This window comes from Humulus lupulus, chromosome 5 (genome assembly GCF_963169125.1).
Source record: "Humulus lupulus chromosome 5, drHumLupu1.1, whole genome shotgun sequence".
NCBI classification, from domain to species: Eukaryota; Viridiplantae; Streptophyta; class Magnoliopsida; order Rosales; family Cannabaceae; genus Humulus; species Humulus lupulus.
In genome coordinates this window covers 12,801,032-12,819,309 of record NC_084797.1, presented here as the reverse complement: position 1 = coordinate 12,819,309, position 18,278 = coordinate 12,801,032, and the positions used below count along the sequence as shown (strand labels likewise).

The 18,278-nt window shown below is 41.2% G+C and overlaps 1 protein-coding gene across 1 annotated transcript; it reads left to right on the top strand.

The window, feature by feature from the left end:
- The first annotated feature begins 15,021 nt into the window (after nucleotides 1–15,021).
- LOC133778854 (uncharacterized) lies at nucleotides 15,022–16,995 on the top strand. Its single transcript, XM_062218875.1, has one exon. The coding sequence runs from the start codon at nucleotides 15,022–15,024 to the stop codon at nucleotides 16,993–16,995; it is 1,974 nt and encodes a 657-aa protein (XP_062074859.1).
- The last annotated feature ends 1,283 nt before the right edge of the window (nucleotides 16,996–18,278 follow it).

Below are 18,278 nucleotides of genomic sequence, written 5' to 3'. Positions count from 1 at the left end.
GTAGGAAGGATGTTGCCTATAACCATACTTGTTTGTCTGTACTGTTTTTCTATTTTTGGATTTTTTCAAATAAAGTTTGATTTCGTTTAATATGCTATATTTTTTGCAATTTCTCTTAATTTAATAACCTATGGTCACACTCATAGGATATTAAGGGGGCATTAGTGGTACATATACCATCAGCTTGAAAAAATAAAATAGCATATACTAAACACATATAAGTGTTTGGATATAACAAAATGCGTGAGCTGAGATAGTTTGGATATAACCAAACTATCAAAAACATACAAGTGTTTGGACGTAACCAATTGTGCGAGCTAAGAAAGTTTAGGCATAACCAAATTATCAAAAGATAAAAATGTTTGGATGTAACCAAATATGCAAACTAGATTAAAAATATAAGTGTATGGATTACAAACCTAACACGACTTTAATAGGTTTGGAACAAACCAGCCAAAACTAATCGACAGTAAGTTGGAGCATAACCCACTTCGTGTAAAGTCAAAATCGAGGCTTGAGTATCTTGCAAAACAATAGTTTCGACCTCATAACTTCGGAGAGATAACCGAGGACGAGAAAAAGTAACTAAGAAAGTAAGATACAACTAAACCACTTGCATTACACGCCATAAGTACTTGCGGGTGCATGGTAAAAGTAATCCGACCTTGACAAATAATGAGATCGGAAACGAATAATTCAAGCAAACTATGCATGAATGCATTGAATCTCGGGCTTAAATCCAAATTATGTTTGTATGAATAAACAGACATATATGATACTTTAATTTAAATTATGCAAAATATTTCGACCCAAGAAATGTAAAGCAAATGTATTAAAGTAAATTCAAAAAAGTAATATCATAAAGGACAACTCTTTCATGAAGCTGTAAAATTGTCTTGGCCCAATGGGCGTAAATAAAAAAAAAGGATATTACAAAAGATTCAAAGGGTCACAGCCCCTAGGCAAGAATTAAGAAGGAGGAACATTCTCCTTGGCCTTCTCAGCATCAGCGTCCCCTCTGACTCTCTCCGCCTCATCTCGAGCAGTCTCCTCATCATCCAGCCGAGCCTGCCATTGGGCAATTCGCTTCGCTTCAAGAGGGCCTAAGAAGCTGGTGTTGAGCTTGACATTATTGGCCCAGATCCGTACATGGCCATTTCGACTGCCCGGTCCTTCTTCTCCTTAAACTCCTCGAGAAGACGACCCTTTTCACCTTCCATGATCTCGAAAGTGGCGGCCTTCTCTTCTTCAAGCTTGGCGTTGGTCTCCTTGACTCGAGCATTCTCCTTTTCAAGCTCCGCGAGCTGGGCATTCAGCTTTTCAAGCTCGGAAGACTTGGCCTTTAGCTCCTATGCTCCTGCCTCCACCTTAGCTTTTGTTTCCTTGAGCTCATCATTCAGTTTGAGCTGGAGATCCTTCGCCTCCTAAGCAAAGGACATGCTCGAGTGGATCTCGTTGTTCAGCTTATAATTGAGCTAGGCAGAGACAGCAAGAGCCTGGCATACAAAGAAATCAAAATTAGCATATGGACCAAGTGTAAATACAGCTGATAGCGAGAAAAGAAAGGTTATCGCAGCAGTAAGCTCAACACTCTTCTTGTAAAGTGTATTGCAGTCTCCGGCGTTGTTCAAAAACTGCCAATGAGGGACGTCGAAGCCACTAAAGCTCTGACCCACTCGAGACAGGATGTCTGAGCCAAGTGTAGCCCCATGGGATCTGGCAGCATTGTCAATTACATACTCATCGACGTGAGTAGAAACCGACAACCTGCATGTTATGGAAACTGAGGGTTGTTTCGGAGGTGGGCCGAGTGTTGAGTGAACCATGATTGGAGGGGGTTGAAGTTCGACCGTAGTGGACGCTTCGACCTGAGGAGTCGGCTCCACAGCCGGGCTCGTAGCAGCTGGAGCTGGTGGAGGAGGTGTCTTTTCAGTCCTCTTGAGGACCTTGGCGGGATGCTCAGACTTCCGTGAGCCTCTCGGGCGTTTGCTTCTTTTGGCCCCGCCACTCTCAAGGATGTTGTCAAGGTCAGAGTCCAGCTCGCCTGCACATTTACACCACATTATGAGCTATCCCAAAAACAAAATAATTTAACATGATACGGACAAAAGGGATAAAAAGACAAGTGGAGAGAAACCTAACTGGAACTCTCCCCCGAGCTTGTGCTTGGTGACCACGAAATTCCCCCATCTTCAGAAGAGGCGGGGGGAGTACCTTCCCTATAGGTGGACGTCAACCTCGAAGGGTCCCTATAATCGTTAGTCCCGTATTGGACGGCTATTCTGTTCCATACCTTGTTCAAGCTATACATGGTGTCGTATTTCCCGAGCCAGCTATCGAACCTATGTACCCTCTCATCTACCCAATACCATACATAAAAATGGTTCCTATCGTCCTCACACAATATTAATCTATCGGGTCTATGTCTTAGTAGTGAGGGGGACCACATATTCGAGCTAAGGATGATTGTACCTTGTTCATCCGAGCCCGAGCTTGAGGCCTCGTCGTTGGCCTCATTCCCCGATTGTGGATTCCTATGACGAGCTGGAGATGGAGGCCTCGCATCTCTCCTTGGGGGGACGTTGCCGGTTGGCAGAGGCATGAGCTCCCACCGGTCGTATTTTTTATTGGACCAGTCTGATGTAGACTGATCCTCCCCTAAGAGCCCACACGCTCGGAGCTTGTCTTCATGCATGAGATAGGAAAGGGATCTCCTGCCATAGGGAAGTTAGAGCAGAGTCTCTCTGTGCTCCCTCATCTCCGTGGTAGGGGTAGGGCGATGGTAGTTGGCTGGAAAATCAAACGCATTTCAACTAAGTACGGGCCTAAAAACAAAGTTCGAGCACAAAAAAGAAGGAGTTTGAGATACTTACGAATCCGTCTGAAGGAATAGAATCGAGAAGGGGCTAGACCATCTGTCCAGAAGAAGGCCTTCTTGAAGTCAGGAGGATGATTGGGAAGATCCTCGAACATCTTCTTCTCCTTCGGATAGCTCGAGAGGTAGTAGAAGCCATCCTCTCCCTGAACTCGGGAGGGATTGCTTTTCAAGCAGAAGAGATATAAAATCTCCTCTGGTGAAGGTCCTGCACACTTCAACTCGTGATACAGGGACCTCAGGGCAGACAATACCCTGTAAGAATTGGTGTTGAGCTGGAAAGGAGCCAACCCAAAAAAATCTGTGAAGTCCTTGAAAAAAGACTTCAAGGGCAGTACCGCCCCTGCCTTCATATGCTCCTAGCTCCAAGCTGCATATCTCAGCTTGCTATCAGGATTTCCATCTCCTAGAGCGCGGAAACTCCGCTCGTGGGAGGTCGGGGCTTGACACCTTAGCGAGCCTGATAGTCCAATGCCGTGAAAGGCCATAATATCGGTTATCTAGCCTAGTGATGTAACCAAGCTCCAGTAATGCTCGGCCTCGAAAAATTCTCTCCTCGGCTGCGAGGTAGAGGGTTCCCCCATCAGTGAAAATTGAAGATCACCTAGCTTGAAGGCGGTTGTAACTTTAAGCATAGGGTCGAGATGAATTGGTCTAGGCTCGGTGTCCAGATCTGGATGAAGGGCGACCCTTAGTCTTTTCCTTTTCCCTTCTTTGACCTCGTCTATCTGACGTCGGAAGTGATCTCGAGTGTCCTCTTTCTCACGCCTCAATTCGTGCTCCCGAATTAAGCGTTGGTTCTGAGTGAAAGGAGATTCCGGGCTTGAAGCTACTGGTGAGTAAGGAATTGCGAGCTTTGACCCCCACCACTTTCTCGAACTCTGCAGCATCTAACAAGAAAGCAAAAGGGTGAGGGCCAAGCGAACAAGAAATAAAGAGATAAATAGTACCTAAGCTCGAATGATCGAGGCTACAAGGCAAGCTCGATCCAAAGGGTGAGACCAATCTCAAAGCGTGTATTCCACCGAAAGGAAGGAAGGTGGATATGTTATGGGAAATCCCGAAGTATTAGGGAAAAAAGGTGGGGGTTGTCTAAAAGGAGATATTTTTTGGAATCGTGCATTCTTTAAAAAACCCTAATTTTGTACCCGATATCTTGGTGTGCAAGATATGGTTTCTAAAATTTGAAAACCCAAAAAAGGAACCATTTTTGGACCCCTTTTCGTAGAAACTGGGTATGAGTCTAATGTCTATTAGTCGAAGCACCCTAATCCTAGTGTATTAAACTAATGATTGGATCGGAAACTAATCCTAGTACCCACGGTGCAACAGAAGCATAAACATACATGAAACACAAAAAATATATATATGTTTAAAATGCAAAGAATCCATGTACCGAAAACTTACACAATGTGGTCGGAGGAAATAGAGATATGGATGATTGTACGAGTGGTTGCAAGTGCGATCTTACTGAGTCGAAGAGTCCAACGTTGCTTTGTCTTCTCGGCTTGGAAAACATGCAAGAACTGGGCAAAGAAGGGTTTGGTTTTTTTTTTCTCTCTGAGAATTTGAACGTAGAAGGAAAAATGAAGAGGACGAACGAGGATATATTTATAGGCCTTCAGGAATTTTAAAAAATTTGGATTAATCTGGGCCATTGGCTAGATTTCGTATCAGATCTGACAGCCAGGGACAAATGACATGATGTACCATAAAGTTGGCAGGCGAACGATCATGGGCAGAGTTTCAAGGCACTCAAGTACACTGAGAGGGCAATACCCAGCTGACGCGTGTCCATACTCGAGTGTGTGACGGAACGGTTCCTGAAGGAAGTAATTCAAAAGTTTCCTTCTCCTAGGATTCGAACTAATACTTCTGAGGGGGCAAAATGTTACACCCAGATTTCGAGACCTGAGATTGTGACTTCGAAAGTTGGACTCGTCAAGTGTGAGCTCGAGATATCTAAAACGCATGTTTGTGGTCCAGATGTCGAACCCTCGAATCAAGATGGCAACCTCGAAGGCATTTTAACCTCGAAGTTCTTTCTAAGCTCGAAATAACTTAGCATTGGGGTATATTCGTTGTTGGGTGTCTTCGGATCAAGTAGCCTGAGCTTGGCAGGAGTACAAGCTCGGGGTCTAACAACCTCGATGGTATTTACCCGCTCCGAGCTGGTCTTGGGGTAAGGTGGCTAGCTCATAACTTATCTATAGACCTGGACCAACATGATGCTGATTGCCGACCTCGAACGATTTAATGGGTCATCTGATGAGACGCGTTCCATGCATTTAAAGATATTTATTGTTGTAACATCCCAACATTAAAGGGATATTAACAAGTCTGTTATATGCCCCCTGGTCTTCAGGGGACGTTTCCTTGTATATAGGAGTTACATAATTTAATATCATTATTTTCATTAATAAACAGGAGTATCTTCCCGAAATATGTGGGAATGAACTCTAAGAACCCTCTATAAATAGAGAGGTCATGAACATTTGTAAAGGAAGGATCTTTTGATATCTTGAGAGAAATTCTGGAGAATTCATCCCTGAAGGATTTCCAGGATACTCCAAAGTCTTAATAAAATAGACTCGTGGATTAGGCAAAGTTAACTGCTGAACCACGTAAAATTCTTGTTGTTCTACTGTATTATTCATCTATGCCATAGTTCCTATTGTTTAATTGCTCTACATTTTAAGTTGACAAAAAACGGCGTCAACAATGTGCGTACATAATAACCGTATGCATTTATTTGCATTAATTTTAATTGATTTGTATAAAAACTCCTCGAAATATGAGGGTAGATATTCGTTAAACCACTCTATAAATAGAGTGGAGAAATTCATTTGTAGAAGGCAAAAAAAACTGGTATTGAGGAAGACTCTCTTAAATTGCTTCCTAGAAGCTTTAAGAGAATTCCTTAGTTGAATAACATCAACTTGTGGCTAGGCTGATTTTAACTGCTGAACCACGTAAAAATCATGTCTTTTATTGTTTGCTTCCTCTGGTATTTTGTTTAATTGCTCTTCATTTTTAAGTTGACGAAAAATGACGACAACACAATTGCATTAACTATTTATTATATCTATAATTTTTCTGAATAATTTAATGGTTGTATTGTTTCATACTACAAATATTTTATAATCACTATAAAAACAACACAAAACTGAAATAATAATAATCAAGTTTCGTCCACAATCACCAACCTTGTCTATCGTCAATATTTCTGATTCAACTTATTCCAAAAATCAAGATAACTCTCTAGCTTCTTATTCCAATAATCGTGACGGAGTTCGTGATGTGTCACTACATAAAATCTGTAATGACAATGAAGTAGAATTTTCATTAAAGAAGATCAAGATCGAACCAAGGAGTAATGATAAGAAAGAGATGTCACCTTCTCTCATTCATCTTTCTCTATCTTTTTCTTTCTCTCAATCCAAAAGTACATAATTAATTCCATTGAGACGCCCGATAGAGAGTTGCATCTGTACATGTATGCACAAAGATGACAAACACATAGTATATAGACATGGAGAAGTGTAGATCCTAAAATATCTCTCTCTGTTCTTGTCATATAGCTACTTTTGATATCAAAGGATAAGATGGTACTGATAATTATAAATTTTCATATATTCTAAATTAAAAAAATTATTTTTTAATTAATATGAACCCTATTCATTATAATGAACACACTTTACTTTGAATATATAGTGAGAAAGTCGTATTTGACGTGTAGTGCATGATTGAAGATCAAACAAATGGAGAATATGGTTTGTGCAGTAGACACCGTCTATTCCATTTGCCTTCAGTGCCCTATAATGATTCACTTAATTTGTTATTGGATATGTTTGGCAATAAAAATTAATATGTAGGGGTGGAATATATTTTACATTTAATAAAAATAATTAATTGAAGATAAATTACCTATAATAATCACACAATGTGATATCACCCTCTTGGTGCTCGACATGAGTGACCATGATTTCCCCAATCTCTACTGCTGACATGAGGACACGTTTTGGTATGGTAGAATTCACATCCTAGATGGTTACATCTCTTTTGCCAGTAGTGACAACGAGATGATTGTTTCTCCAATGTATTGCACTTGAGAATTGAAAATCGTGTAGTGGTTAAGCTAGATGCCACTGCAAGATCTTATCTCCATTAATTACGTCGTATAGTCTTACTTTATTCCCACCAGCCACCCCGTATAGCATACTATTTCGAGCGTGAGCGTGGTAATGGGTGGTAGATATCAGACACGGTAGATCGAGATTATCTCGTTGGTGTATTATCCCTGTTTTGAATTCAGTAGTATCCAATTCCCACGTGGCAAAGGCAGATGTTTCCATAAAATTGTTGGAAGATGCAACTAAGTATGTGGTAGGAGTTCTATCAGTGTCCATTGCTTCTATCTCCCAACACTTACTCCAGCAACAAGAATTGAATTGGTCTGATGGATAGAATATTTTTGCCATCTGTTTAGAAAATATTTGTTAGTGAATATAATTTTTCTTAGTTATATTTATTGCAATTAAATATAAAATGTTATTACATTGAATTACCTTATCAGTTATATAGATTAAAATGTCTAGCTAATCGATATTGTAATAAAACAAGTGACAAATGACAATAGTGCAAGATGATCACTATAGTTTAAGCCTTTCATGTAGTTTCCCTTTCCATAATGCCCTTCTTAGCTGACTTAGATTCATTGAGTCTAAATTTATGATATTCCCAATAAGCACTTTTAACAGAGAAATTGCCTTTGTTGTTGGAAATCTTCTCTCTAAGTTGATTACTGAAGACTCTGTCTGTTCCATTGTCTCTTTTTCTTCCCGTTTCTATATTTCATAACAACCATTTGGATGATAACTGGTAAGGTTCATCTTTCACAACAAATCATTTTGTGTCTTGACAGATGTTATGTATGATGGCCACCACCATTGGTGGAGCTAGTTCCAGTGATATACATACTCTGGCTTCACCATTGACTAAGCACAATCAAACAAGTTAAATCAATAAAAGGACAATACTAATATGTGTTGGCTAATCCAAGAGGATCATGGGAAAGCACCAAAGTTCTATTCTTGTTGAAGTCCTTGCATGTATTTTCAAAGTTCCAAAATGGAAGTAACCATAATCATTGATAGCTGCACATTGTCTTGGAAAATCTTAACAAAAAATCCAATTAGTTTGCAGTATACATGTAAGTTAAGAGATGAAAAGTGTAGAGAAATGTAAATTAGTACTCATCATCATGTACCAGAGAAGGGAGATTTTGAAAAATGAAAAGCATAAATAAGACATCAGAGCAACTCTTCCATTAGTGTCACTACTCACAATTTGATAACACATTAGAGCAGTTCATATTAGATCTATACTTATTCAAGCTATATATATATCTCAGATAGTTGAGTGCTTGAGTGTTTAATCCAAAGTTCAAATCCTAATGTTGTTTTTCTTCCCCCTCCACTTAAAAAAAAAAGAAAAAAAAATTATTGAAAGATAATGTTGGTGGAATAGATACCTGCCTAAAACTCAAAACAACTCAGCAAATCATGAAAGTGTTAATGAATCTTTGAAGAGATTGTGAAATTGCTCTTCCACAGGCTGTGTTCCACAATTGAAGACTTCAATTTTGAGCTTGACCTGAGAACAATAGAATAAACACTATGAGAACAAACTAATTTAGTGACCAAGTTCACTAACACTAACAGCTACACAGCTTAATACAACTCAGCTAAAACTAACACAGATAACAAGACACCACAACTCAACCATTTTCTCCAACAGCCAGAAATATAAAGGAAAAACACACTGACATAACTAGTTCTAAATTGTTCAAGCACAACAACTCAAAATAGTTTGAAACAAGAAAAAAGAAAAGAAAGACAGTGGAATGAAACATAAGATGAGATGCCATGACAGAAGAGAAAGGCCTGCATAGAGGACTCTAACATTATTTCCCTCCTTCAAGATTTTCCTGGCATACCAATCCCAGAAAGCTCTAATCTACAAACATGAATAGAAAATAAGATTAAATGGCATATCACACAGAAAAGGACTTAGAAGTGGCTAGAAAATACATTTACAAAGAGTATAGCAGATCACAGAAGAAAAAAGAGGCTTAACAAAATTAGTTATGTATTGTACAATAATTTAGTCCTTTGTTTTAAGATTGGATTGAATGAAAGTAGTAACACAAAGTATAACAATAAAACTTGAGACAACAATTAATGGTAACACATGTATATATACAGCTGCAATATGAAAGAGAAATCCATTTTAATCCCTTGATTGCATTTCTGACATCTTATGCAAATTCTATTACAGTCTCTGAACCCTCATTTGATAGGCATATTATATACATGATGTACAACACATCACAAAACTGAAGTCATTAGAGATCAGCATTCATCTCAATCACATAAAAGAAACCAATGTAAACATGGTTCCATAAACACAACTGAGGTAATTCAAAAGCTCAATTTGGATTGAAAACGCCCAAAGAGCACGTACCAAGCGCACGTATAAAACTAGAATAACTTACACTATTTTATAAATATATATATTTTATCCTTACTGGAAGACCAAAATGCGTGCATTCTTGAGAGCTGTAGATGAACGAGTGTGGATGGCTATTGAAGATGGATGGAAGTGTCCAACCGTTGTTGAAGATGAGGTTGTTAAGCCTAAGCAAATGAGTCTTTGGACTACAGAAGAGATGGAAATTGCCAATTTTAATTCAAAGGCTGTAATCAACTTCTGTTTCAACTCCTGGAAGCTGTTCTCACATTTTTCTGACCACACAAACTTCTGACCCTTGCGTGTCAGCTCAGTCAACGAAGTAGTAATCTTTGAGAACCCCTCCACAAAACGCCTGTAATACCCTGCCAATCCAAGGAAACTTCTAACCTCAGAAGCATTCTTTGGCCTTGGCCAATCTCTGACCGCTTCAATCTTTGATGGATCCACTTTAATCCCCTCCTTACTGACGATGTGCCCAAGAAAGGACACCTGAGACAACCAGAACTCACACTTCTTGAACTTTGCAAACAATCTGTGTTCTCTCAACCTCTGCAGAACCAACCTCAGATGATGCTTATGCTCTGACTCAGTCTGGGAATATACCAGAATATCATCGATAAAGACGATCACAAACTGGTCTAAATAATCCTTGAACACCCTGTTCATCATATCCATAAAAGCGGCAGGGGCATTAGTCAACCCAAATGACATAACTAGAAACTCATAATGCCCATACCTAGTGCGAAAAGCGGTCTTCGGTATGTCTCCCTCCTTGACCCTCAACTGATGATAACCAGAACGAAGGTCAATCTTAGAGAATACCGTCTTACCCTGCAATTGATCAAACAGATCATCTATCCTTGGCAAAGGGTACCGATTCTTAATTGTCAGCTTATTCAGTTCTCTGTAATCTATACACATCCTCAGAGAACCATCTTTCTTCTTTACAAACAGAACTGGCGCACCCCAGGGTGAGAAACTAGGTCTAATGAAACCCAAATCCAACAGCTCTTCCAGCTGTACCTTTAGTTCTTTCAACTCAGCTGGGGCCATTCTGTATGGTGCTCTAGACACTGGCTCCGTTTCTGGGGCCAGTTCTATAACGAACTCAATCTCTATGTGTGGTGGCAACCCTGGCAGATCCTCTGGAAACACATCCAGAAACTCACATACAAGTCTAGTATCCTCTGGTCTCACTGGCACGACCTGGGTGGTATCAACCACACTGGCTAAGAATCCAATGCAACCCCCTTGCAATAAATCCCTAGCCCTCAATACCGAAATCATAGGAATACGGGGTCCATGCACAGTACCAACAAATACAAAAGGATCCTCACCCTCAGGCTCAAAGGTGACCATCTTCCTTCTACAGTCTATGGTTGCCCCATACTTGGCTAACCAGTCCATACCCAGTATCATATCAAAGTCAGTCATAACCAACTCTATAAGATCCACTGACAACTCTGCCCTCCACTATCACTGGCAAAGATCTGACCCACCTCCTGGATACAACCAGCTCCCCAGTGGGTAACAAAGTACCAAACCCCACAGTATAGAAATCACAAGGTCTACACAATCTATCAATAACACTACTAGCAACAAAGGAATGTGTAGCACCAGAATCATTCAATACATTATAAGTAGTTCCTGCACTAAGGAGCTGACCTGTAACAACTAAGGGCGAAGCCTCAGCTTCTGCTTGAGTCAAAGCAAACACTCGCGTTGGGGCCGAGCTGTCTGCCTTCCTGGGCTCTTCCTTTCTTGCCTTAGGGAAATCCTTTTTCAGATGACCCACTACTCCACAAGAGAAGTAGGCCCTTGCCTTACACTCTCCCAAGTGATGCCTCTTGCATCTAGGACACTCGGGATAGGACTTCCAGGCTTCACTGCCTCCAGGACGATCTATTGTAATACCACGAGGTCTCCTGTCAGGACCTGGACCTGGGAAGGTATCAGGAACCTTCCTCTTCTGATCACTGGGGCCAACACCCCTACCAGAACCCACAAATGGAGGACCTGGCCTCCTGAAATCCCTTCTGGCTGCATTTTCACGCCAGATCTTAATCTCTGCAGTTTCAGCTGTAAGTGCCTTCTCCACCATCTGTGCATAAGTAGTCACTCCTGCCACAGTGGTGATGCGCACATCCTGGGCTAACCTAGGCTGTAGCCCTTGTAAGAAACGCTCTCTCCTGGTCCCATTAGTGGACACCAACTCCTTGGCAAACTTTGTCAAACGGTCAAACCTTAAGGCATACTCGGTCACTGATAAGTTTCCCTGAAGTAGCCTCATAAATTCGTCAGCCTTCGCCGCTCTAATAACGTCATTATAGTACTTTTCATTGAACAAGCTCTGAAATTCCTCCCAGCTCACGAGATTAACATCCTTGGTCTGGCCAACCACTTCCCACCAAATCCGGGCATCTTCCCGAAACATGTAGGCCGCACAGGCCACCCTCTCAGTACCAACTACCTTCATAAATTCAAGAACAGTGGTTATCATACTCATCCATTGCTCAGCTTTGGTGGGATCAGCACTGCCTTCAAACACAGGAGGTTGCTGTTTCCTGAACCGCTCATAAAGAGGTTCCAATCTGTTTTCAACTCCTGGCAGTGGCCCAATAACTGGCACCGACACAGAAGGTGCCTCTGCAACACTGGCCACCACAGGCACTTGCTGCTGTCTTAGGAGACGAAGCTCCTCTCCCTGTTTTATCACTATAGCCTGCAAATCACTAAACATCTGTTGCCAGTTTGCAGGTCCTGGCTGTGGAACCTGAGATTGGTCATTCACTAGACCCTGACTATTGTCATTACTCTGACCCTGACCACTCTGGCCAGCTGCAGTGTCTGTATGCTCTGGGTTCATTCTGTCACTGATACCTTACTGAAACAATAATCAATATGGCCAGTCAGGTAGTAATAAGTAAACCTCTTGCCGCCTTACGGTCCAAGAACAAACAGATAATAATCACATTCCACAGTCATTCAATATTCACAATCAAATACATGTTTATGGCATTCAGCACTTAGCATGTGTCACATGATAACTCATAATCGACCATACTAATAAGCAGGTGCCAGCAATCTCAGTACTAATCAGTACACATTTGCTGAAGATATAATATTTCAGGGCACAGGCTCAACATAATATCTCATACACGCAGGTAAAGCATATATATCTCATTTAAACAATTATTCATGTAACCACGTAAATAGTTACCAAACTGTGAGTCGAGCTTGACTTCGGTGATGTGTGTACATACCCAGCCAGTCTACAGGAACCCTAACCTTGGCATTGCTCTGATACCAAGTTGTAACGCCCTGGTTACCCTAGAACAGTTACGGTGAACAGTGAACCGGAAATTTGACTCGCTACCCGAGTCCTTTGGTTAAAAACGTGATCTAGGTATTATTATCAGGTTAAGGTGAAAAACCAATAAAAAGGAAAGGGTACATTTCATTAAGTAAATAAACTGCTCATGAGCCTTTTAAAACGTTTACAAGATGTCTATAATACAAAAGAGTCGCTACAGTTTCTGATTTACAATCCCCGCCGGCCTAAGCGGCAAAAGTAGGGTAAACCCCTAGTTCCTCTGAGAACTCCTTGACCGTGGCAGTCAAGCGGCCCTGTATGTACATCACATCGCCCAAGCTCTCCACTCAAGGCTGGCCAAGCTTTTCCTTTCCTTTACCTGCACGACATAGCACCCATGAGCCAAGGCCCAGCAAGAAAACATAATAAAACATGATGTAATATCAACAACGATCATAATAACCATTCAGGACTATCAGTCCAACGAATAGGTGACAATAGCCAAAAGTCACAATAATGAGCATCGCTCCCTCTAGCCATGTGACGATAGGGTCACCAGGGCTTAACTGCTAAGTGATTTCTTTCATAAGCTTGTTCAGGACAGGTGCATGGTGATTGGTCACCAACATAACCTTCCTCACGACTCTAGAGTCGAAACTATGGACAACGTCCCTTAGCCACGTGACAAACGGTCACCAGGGTCATATACCTTGGCTGTAGTCATCTGGTCGTAGACTAAGCAAGCGCTTATAAGTTCTTAGACCTTAGGGTCGGTCCCGCATTAATGCCATAGAGCCATTCAATGCGTGATCATCGACTTTAGAGTCGGTCCCTGACTAGTCAGTGTCTCAAGCAGGTAATCAGCATTCACTAGCATTTAATATGTAATCCATGTCCACATATACCAACCAACATGCCTCAAATATCCAACCATGCATGTCATATACCTGTACAGGGTGCAACTGTATTCTTACACTGTTTTCTTACCTCAGATTCGAGCTAGAAAGACTAAAAGAACGGCCCGTGAGAGCGATCAGCCTTTAGTCCCTTAGCGGTCACCTAATTAAAACCAAACATGAGACATCATTAATAATAATGATCAACATAGGTTCCCACACCAATATCTAGCCTCCGGAAGATCAATCCCAACTAATCCAAGAAGTAGGAACACTCCTGAGGCCTATAACTAAGTTCCCAGGGTCAAAATGAGCAAACGGGGCGAAAACAGGGCAAGGGCTGCGGCCCTAGCACCTTGGGCCGCGCCCCCCAGGGTTCCCAGAGGCAAGGGCCGCGGCGCCCAGCAAGCACAAAGCCTCCACCTGCTTCTTCAAAGAAAGGTCGCGGCGCCTCAAGAACAGGGTCGCGGCTCTCCACCCTGGGCCATTCCCAAATGTGATTTTATCACTCCAAAACCTCCAAAATCATACCTAAACATTCCCCAATCATCAAAAAAAAGTTCCCAAGCTTCCCCATGCATCAATAACCCTCAAAACCCAAGGTTCAAACGAATCGGAAACTTAACAATTCACAAAATCAATTCAAAGCTTAGAAACTCGGAAAACTCAAAACTTAAACCTCGATTACCTTCGATTGGGTTGTTTTCCATCAAATCCTTCGGTTAAGAAGCTTCTAATCTTTCCTAGGATCGCTACGCCTCAATCCTTGCTTGATTCCGACTCCCAGAACTTGAGATATCTTCGAATATGCTCAAACGGTAAAACAGGCTAACAAAAGGAAGAACGAGAGGTTTTTCTTATCGTACGATCTATCTGACAGCTACTTCAAGCTTAAGTAACCTCAAATAAAACCTAGTGCTCGGGGTCCCAAAAACACCCCCGGGAACATTATAGTCAAAACCTCCAGAATTTCACCCTGATCTCAAATATTTCCAATTTATCATCAAATGAACATTTCTATTACCCCAAAATTGACCCCATAATGACAAAACCGCTAATCCATCATATATGACCGTCTCATGCCGAATAGCTCGAATATATCTCCATAATAATGGGATCTCATTCACAAATCAAGTTATGCACCCAAACACACAAATCCACCCTCAGTGGGCCAAATTATCAGAATAGCATAATTATTTAAATGTGGACCCACATGCACGCATATAACATCATATCATAGTATAATTCACATATACATGCATAAACACATTTAATGGCATAATTAAACAATTATGGCCCTCCCGGCCTACTTATCCAGCCATTAACCATAACAGAGAATCTGGGGCGTTACAGTAAAGAAGTCCAGACTGAGGGCTTTGGCAAAAGCATTTGAAAATCTGTCTATGGAGGAGGAAGAAACTGTAGCGGAGTTCCATGCCAAATTGTGCGATATCTCAAATGAATCTTATGCACTTGGAAAGACTTATTCAAATGCAAAACTGGTTTGCAAGGTTCTTGGAGTTCTGCCTCAGAAGTTCATGTCAAAGGTTACCTCTATCGAAGAAATGAGAAATGTCGAGGAACTTGATCTTGATGAGTTAATTGGGTCACTGCAGAACTATGAAATGAGTCTCACTCGGTGGAAGAAAGGCAACAAGCAAAAAGATCCTGAAAAAGAAAAAGCTGATAATAGTCTTGCATTTGTGCATAAAGAGGAAAAGAAGTTGATCTCAGATGCATCTGAGGGTTTCACTGATGAGACTTTAGCGCTGCTGACCAAGAATTATGCAAAGTTCTTGAAGAAGAATTACAAGAAAAACTTTCCAGGAGGAAAAGAGAATGGTCTCAGAAGAAACTTTGGTGGAAACAATAAGCAAACTCAGCAATTTGGCGACAAGAAAAACAGGGGCATACAGTGCCAAGAATGTGACGGATTTGGACATATTCAAGTTGAGTGTGCCAACACTCTTAAGAAGAAGAAAGCCTTAGCAGCTACATGGAGTGATAGTGATGAAGAAAAGAGCTCCACTTCAAGTGACAAGTGTGATGAAGAGAAACAGGTGGTGGCTTTTGTGGCAAAGAGTCATCAATCAATGTGTTCAGAGGAAGATGAAAACTCAAGCTCAACAGATGAGGACAGCGACGGGAGACAGCATGCTTATGAGGAGATGTTCGCTCAATGGGAGTATATGGCTAAACAAATCAAAGGTCTCACTAGTGCCAAACAACAACTTGAATCCGAGACGGATAAGTTGGAGGACACTGTTAAAAAGCTCACAAAACAGCTTGATGAGAAGGACAGTGAGATATACAAACTGACTGCAGAGTTAATAAGGGCTAGACAATCTCTTGAGTTTATCCCTCCAGGAACTGCTGTAATTAACCACACCTTGCAGTTACAGAAACCTTATGGAGATCGAACATCCATTGGGTACAAAATGCTTTACAAGAAAGGGGAGAATTTAGGAATTAATGATCCCTCTTCGTCCAAGAACAAGGACGATAAGACTCCTGATGACTCTATGCACAATATTTTCAGTCCTGGTTTTCTAGATTCCACTAAACGGATCAGTGTCTCATCTGGACCCATCAAGTTAAATTTCGAAGGAAGGAAGCCTATCCTGGATGGTCAGATTCATAAAGAAAGATTTGTTCCCATTTGTCATTTTTGTAACAAAAGAGGACATATTAAACCCAGATGCTACAAGTTGCAGGCATATTTGAAAGCTATGATCGATCGTCCGAATAGCTTTCCACAATTTAATCGATTTACGGGAAAGTTGTCATCTAGTGAGTGGAAACCAAAATCTGATCTTAACAAGAGTGTTGCATTAGTTGCCCACACCTCTCTTTCAGCTTTTCAAGAAGACCAATGGTACTTCGACAGTGGATGTTCTTACCATATGACTGGAAACAGAAATGTGTTGGTAAACTATAAAGAAGGAAAGGAGGGAGCTATGACTTTTGGTGATGGGAACAAGGGTCAGATATTTGGAAAAGATGATCTGGTGCTAAATGGAGTAGCTCCATTGACTGAGGTGTTGTACGTCAAAGGTCTCAAGGAAAATCTTATTAGCATCAGCCAACTCTGTGACAATGACTTCACTGTAAGTTTCTCTAAAACTCACTATTTTGTTGCAACTAATGGGTGCTCAGTCTTGACAGGTAATAGAACCAGTGACAACTGCTATGCACTAAGCAATCAAGTCTTATGCAACAGATCTTTTCTTGATAAGCCAGACCTGTGGCACTATAGACTGGGGCACTTGAACTTTAGAGACTTGAAGAGAATTGTGAAACTACAAGCTGTTCGAGGGATCCCAGAGATGAAAATCACTAGAGATAGGCTGTGTGCACCTTGCCAACTGGGGAAATAGACAAAAGCATCACATCCTCCTGTAAACATGCTTCTCACCTCTCGTGTGCTGGAGTTGATTCATGTGGATTTAATGGGACCCGTGCAGAATGAAAGTCTAAGTGGTAAATGATTTGTCATGGTTCTTGTTGACGATTACTCTAGGTACACTTGGGTAGATTTCCTCAAAGAAAAGTCAGACACTTTTGGACTCTGTTCAGCCTTAGTTCGCAGACTCCAAAATGAAAATGAATCTAAAATTGGGAAAGTCTATCGACTTCGAAGTGACCATGGAAAGGAGTTTGTTCTCCAATTTTTGCGATCAATTAGAAATAAAACATGAGTTTTCAGCTCCAAAAACCCCTCAACAGAATGGGGTTGTTGAAAGGAAGAACAGGACCCTGCAGGATATGGCTCGGGTAATGATGCATGCTAAGGACATTTCTAAGCGTTTTTGGGCTGAAGCAATTAATACAGCCTGTTATATCTGCAATCGGGTTCATCTGAGAACTGGCACAACACAGACTGCCTATGAGCTTTAGAAAGGACGGACTCCTAATGTCAGTCATACGCACATTTTTGGATGTGTGTGCTATGTCCTAAATAATCGAGAACATTTAGGAAAATTTGATCCAAGGAGTGATGAAGGAGTGTTTTTGGGTATTCGCTTAACATTCGTGCCTATCGTGTGTTCAACAAAAGAACTCGTTCAGTGGTTGAGTCCATCAATGTTCGATTTGATGACTTGGAAAATTCTACAGAACCAGTGGCAGATGATGAAACTCCAGTCTTAACTACACTTGTTCCAGTCACAGCTAGCCAAAATCAAATGGTTTCTGACACTCCATCTGGGTCACTTCATACTGAACCAACTACATCAGAGGAACAAGAAGCCGGTCCTACCGGCTCACAGTGTGATGAGGAAGCTACCAGTGTTCTGCAAAAGGAATCTCAACATGCAAAACTGTATAAAAATGGACCCCCTGCCTGGATTCAGAAGGCTCATCCCCCTGATATTGTTATTGGAAATCCAAATGCTACCATGGTCACCAGAAGAAAATTACAAAATCTGATTGCCTTCGCCTGTTACTTATCTCAGATTGAGCCAAAAAGTGCCAAGGATGCTCTTTTAGATAAGTTCTGGCTTGCTGCTATGCAAGATGAACTTTTCCAATTCAAACGAAATGATGTGTGGACCCTAGTACCCCTACCTGAAGGAGCTAATGTTGTTGGAACTAAATGGATTTTCAAGAACAAATCAGATGAGTTTGGCACTGTCATATGAAATAAGACAATGTTAGTTGC

Coding starts and splice junctions, on each gene's coding strand:
- LOC133778854 (XM_062218875.1), top strand. CDS start 15,022: ATGGAGGAGGAAGAAACTGTAGCGGAGTTCCATGCCAAATTGTGCGAT.